The sequence below is a fragment of the Monodelphis domestica genome, chromosome 3 (assembly GCF_027887165.1).
Source record: "Monodelphis domestica isolate mMonDom1 chromosome 3, mMonDom1.pri, whole genome shotgun sequence".
NCBI lineage: Eukaryota > Metazoa > Chordata > Mammalia > Didelphimorphia > Didelphidae > Monodelphis > Monodelphis domestica.
The window spans coordinates 10317552-10322538 of record NC_077229.1 but is presented as its reverse complement, the minus strand read 5'-3'; the positions used below and the strand labels follow the sequence as shown (position 1 = coordinate 10322538).

The 4987-nt window shown below is 49.3% G+C and overlaps 1 gene segment (V, D, J or C); it reads right to left on the bottom strand.

Moving 5' to 3' along the window:
- Nucleotides 1-2196: 2196 nt before the first annotated feature.
- Nucleotides 2197-2793, bottom strand: LOC100618680 (immunoglobulin lambda variable 4-69-like). The segment is given in 2 exon segments: nucleotides 2197-2528; nucleotides 2657-2793. Coding segments are annotated over 2 exon segments (378 nt in total).
- Nucleotides 2794-4987: the final 2194 nt, after the last annotated feature.

The following is a 4987-nucleotide window of genomic DNA, read 5'->3' as shown; positions in this document are numbered from 1 at the left end:
GCTCCCAGGACACTGATCTATAGAGCCAACAATCCTTCATCAGGGGTCCCTGCCTGTTTTTTTGGGTCCCTCCTGGGAAACAAGGGTGCCCTCACCATCCCAGAGGTCCAGTCTGAGGATTAGGCTGGTTATGACTGTTCTATATGGCACAACAGTTCTTGTCACTGTGAAAAGAGAATTCTGTACGGAGTTAACACTGTAAGGGAGTTTGCAAGTCACTTGCTAAAATGAGTGATAACTCTATAACTCAACACTAAGTAAGAGAGTTGGCAAGTCATTTGCTAAAGTGGGTGATAACTCGATCAGGGAGAATCTTGTATATGATAAGAGTTAACACCTTCAGAGGTGTGTGTAATTCGAATCTGTTACCCTAGAAAAACTATGATCCGCAGCAAAACTATAATTCCCCGAACTCGACTCACTTCCTGTCATTACATGCTGAGGTAGATAGGATATAAATTGGGTGGAGGTCCATCTCTCTCCCTCTTTTCCTTATGGTGGCAGCTTTGATGGAGCAAGGATTTTTGAGCAGGTAGAGAACTTAGTCACATGGTTCTATTTTGTCATATAATAAACTTCATAAAATAATACTTAAAGTATTGGACATTAATTTAACTCTTATAGGTGAAAAGGTGATCCCACAGATACTGCCTACTGGGCAGTGATAGATAATTTGTAAACTGTGATTGGCCCCTGTGAAGAGGGGAAGGGACAAGGAGTCACCATCAAAGCAAACCCCATACTCCTTTGGTGGGAATTGTCTTAGAGAAGATAGTCTGAAGAGATTGTCTTCTGGAGATAGTCTTGGATAGTCTTCAAGGGAGTTTTGCTGGCTTCGAGCTCAGCTTCTACTTGGACTCTGACTCCTGGACTGCTTCCTTGAGTGAGTGAAAGGCTGATCACTTTCCTACCTTCTGGAGAGACTAACTTCCATCTTGGAGGAGGCTATGTGGTTACTCACTATCAGCCTTCCTGGTTGAGAGCTAATCAATGACTTTTTCATCCCCCTCACATTTCTCTTCTTTATTGTTTCCTCATCATTTGTACATAAATTTTTCAGACACAAGATATAATAAATACTGATGACCACACACTTTCATATAATCATTGTCAAACCATTAATTTTATCCTTTACAATAGCACAGTGAGAGCCTGAGATAGAGAACTGAACAAATATCTCCAGCCCAGATGGGTCCCAGATGCATAGGCTACCAAGGTTTGTGGGCTGTCCAGCTTCCAGGTCAGGCTCTGGGTACTCCTCATGCCTTCTCCTGATCTGCACATGTTCCACAGGCCGGGTTTAACAGTGGGTCCTTTAGAGCCTGGGGCCTGGGCAGGCAGGGCAGAGAGTTTCTGAAATCTCTTAGTAGCCAGAGTTTTGGGGCTCCTTGAAGGGACATTACTAGGAGCCTGACGGTGAAAACACAGTTTCTGAGGGAATGTTCCCCTTCCTGGAGAAGGCCCCTGTTTTTCACATCTTTATAAAGAGGAAGACAATAGAATGTGTAGATTGTTGGCTCTCTCACTGTTCATGAAGATGACGTCCTGGAAGGTCCAAGACTTAGACATTGTAAAGATGAAAATGAATATTGAATAATTAAGGGTTTTTTGAAGATTATTTTATTTGGTCATTTCCAAACATTATTCCCATTTCCTTCCTGAAATCGTCATTTCCCTTTTTGTTCCCCTGAAGGGTGTCTCTGGTCATGGACTCATGAGCACTGGCAGGGGTTCAAGGGATCCCCTCAAAGAAACAAGATTCTATTCCCTGAGAGCAAACTGGGGCACAGCCAGAGCACGGCAGGGAGCTTCCTCTCAGCTCCTCTCCACCAGCCAAATTCTCAGCCCTGAAGGCTAAACTGAATCACTCCTCTGGTGTCTTGGTCATCCCAAAGGAGGCTGGGACATGGAGGGAAGTACTGGTGATGGGGTGAGAAGACCTAAGTTCCAGCTTTAGTCTGTGTGACCTTGGGCAAGTCACTGCTGAACTGGGTAAAATAGAGACACACAGAGAGAAAGAAGGAAAGAGCCTGAAAAAGAGACACAAAGAGGACAGAGACTGGCAGAGACAGAGGGAGAAAGAACAGCTGACTCTCCCCTAGCAGCACCCTGGCGTTGCTCAGGAGCCTGGGGACAAGCGAGAAGCTGCTGCAGGCCTGACAAGGAGGTTTTTGTCCCACTTCCTCACTGAATGTATCACTGTGTATAACCAAAGCTACTACCACTGCCATAATATGACTGGCAGAAATAATCGGCCTCATCCTCAGGCTGGACGTTGCTGATGGACAGGAATCGGTTAGTCCCAGATCCGGAGCCAGAGAAGCGCTCAGGGATCCCGTCGGCCCTGCCTGTACTTCCATCACTGTAAACCCATATCAGGTACCGAGGGGGCTTTCCTGGGCTCTGCTGGTGCCAATAAACATCTCTACCACTGATCCCACTGCTCAGGGTGCAGGAGAGTCTGGCCGAGCTCCCCAGGGCTGCAGACACAGAGGGAGGCTGAGTCACCACATCCTGGGAGAGGGAGCCTGCAAACAGAGAGACTCGTTAATGACCCTGAACAAGGAGGAAGCCAGAAGGTGCTTTGAGATCCTCCTGAGAGGCAAGAACAGGGAGGGAGGAGGAGGGCAAAGGGGAGGTCTGGGATGGTCCTGACCTGAGCAGAAGAAGAGCAGTGAGAGACAGACGAGAGGCCAGGCCATGGCGAGAGGACCCGAGAGCTCAGCTTCAAAGAGCTCCCAGCTGAGTCTGGCCTCTCTCAGCTCCCTCTTATTCTCTCCTGGTTACCCTGTGATGGTGGCTGAGGGGCAGGCGGGGATTGATGCAAATCTGGGCCTGCTCCAGCCTCCTCTAGACCCCACCTGCATCCTCTCTCGGGGTCCCAGGGGGGCAGCCCTTCATGCAGGGGGGTTGTTGGAGTCACTGGGCCCAGCCCAGCTGAGATGTCACCCAGGAGTGATCACAGGGCTCAAAGTAGTCACAGGAACAGCCAGCTGGGCTCTTTCCCTCCTTAGGCCCTCACTGCTTGTCCAGAACAAGCCCCACAGCATCCCCTGCTGGCTACAGGACCCACATTCATCCCACAAGGAGGCAGAGCTCAGGACCCCCAGGCAGAGGAAGGTCCCTGCTGCCTCTTCTGTTCATCCCACCCAAAGATGGAGCCTCCCTTGAACCCCAGCCTGAGGCACCCAGAGCAGCCCCTGAACTCAGTCCCTTCCCTGGCCTGGCCTTCTGTCCTCAGCACACTCTGCTAGCAGGCACTGATCCAGGCCCAGTTCCAGGGCTAGAAATCTTGGCTTCACACTGAGCAAAGATTCTCCTTCCCTCACCATAGAGCCTTCCCAGAGCCCAAGCCCTGCCCGCTGCCTCTTCCCAGCCTGCTGGGGCTCCTGGACCTACAGGAAACTCTGCTCTCTGGTTCAGGCCAGCCTGTCCTGTCTGCCATCCTCATGGAGCTCCCCAGGCCCATCTGGGCTCAGCTTCCAGGCCTTCTGGGCTCCCCCACAAGCCTGTAGGGTCAGCATAATAGAAATATAATGACTGATTCAGTTTGAAAACCAGATTCTGGAAAGCTGCTCCACCTTGGAGTGACTCTGCTCATGTGTTTATTCCTGGAGAGGTCTGGGAGAGGCTGTCCAGAATACCCTGTGCTGGCATGTCTCAAATGAAGGACTGAAGCTGAAAAAGGCCAGTCAGAGAGTCTGTAGAGGAGAGGAAAAGCCTGGCCAGAGACAGGAAGCTGGTCTCTTCCAGGGCTGGAGCTGGTGTTCTCTCCTGGGCCTGACCTTCCCTGACAAGGGGACCTGTGCCTGCTGCCCAGAGGAAGCATCGGCACCTAGAAGGGAAGGGAAGCCCGGGGATCTCTGTCTGTCTGTCTGTCTGTCTGTCTGTATGTCTGTCTCTGTCTCTGAGTCTCTGTCTCTATCTGTCTCTTTGTCTCTGTCTCTTTGTCTGTCCCTGTGTCTCTATCACTGTCTATCTGTCTCTGTCTCTCTGTCTCTATCTCTTTGTCTCTGTCTCTGGGTCTTGTGGAAAGGAAAACTAAAGCAAATTCTGGAATTTCTGCCACTGAGTTGGAAGAAGCACCAGTTGGAGTATTGGAGAGAAGATATTGACAAGATGGATAGTTGGTGGGGGACACTGGGAGTAGCAGTTGGTCTTGTGATGTGCTCACTTCCTGGTCCTTAAACTGGAAGGAGCCTCTTTCTCTGTCTTTGGATAGAAGTGCCTCTATTCCTGAATTTCCCAACTGAGTGCTCTACCTGGATCCTTGTGATTGTGTTCATTAGACAAAAGGACTTAAGGGAAGCAGTTTGAACTGTAAGGCCAGACTTTAGGGCATCAGCCTGAAGAAACAGGCCCAATCAGTTCTGAAAGTCAGAACTTTTCTCCATCTTGCTGTCTACTGCTAAGACTTTGAACTTGAGAAAACTAGCACAGATTAGCATAGACAGGAACAACAGAAACCCTCCACCAGCCTGTAAGGCCTGGTCTCAGCTCGAAAGTTGAGAGAGACTCAAACCTCTTCTAGGGAAATCCTTCTTCCCTCTTCCCTGATACATCTCCAACCCAAACTTGTTATTAAAATTTATCTTTATTTGAATATCGTAGTCAGATAAGAGGAAGATCATTTTAGGGGACATCAAGGGAGCTGAACCTCAGGGACAACCATTCAACTAAAAACAGTCCTTATTGGACCCCTGCTGGGCGACCTTGGTCTGGGAAGGCTTTTCCCTTAGGAGGGTCCATGCTTACCTGCTCTGGGGTATCTTCAACATCATTCTATAGAGAAGACATCCCCTCAGGCTGTCATAAATGGCCCATTTCTCAGGAACCCCATTTTTAAAAAATAGCCCCTGGGCAGGGGGCATCTCTCTCCTTTTACCTCACCGGTAGCCATATTCCCTCTCTCCCTTCAACTCCAACATTTCCTGATACAAATCCTTCCATATCCCCTGTTAATCAATCACCCCATTTTCCCAATAAA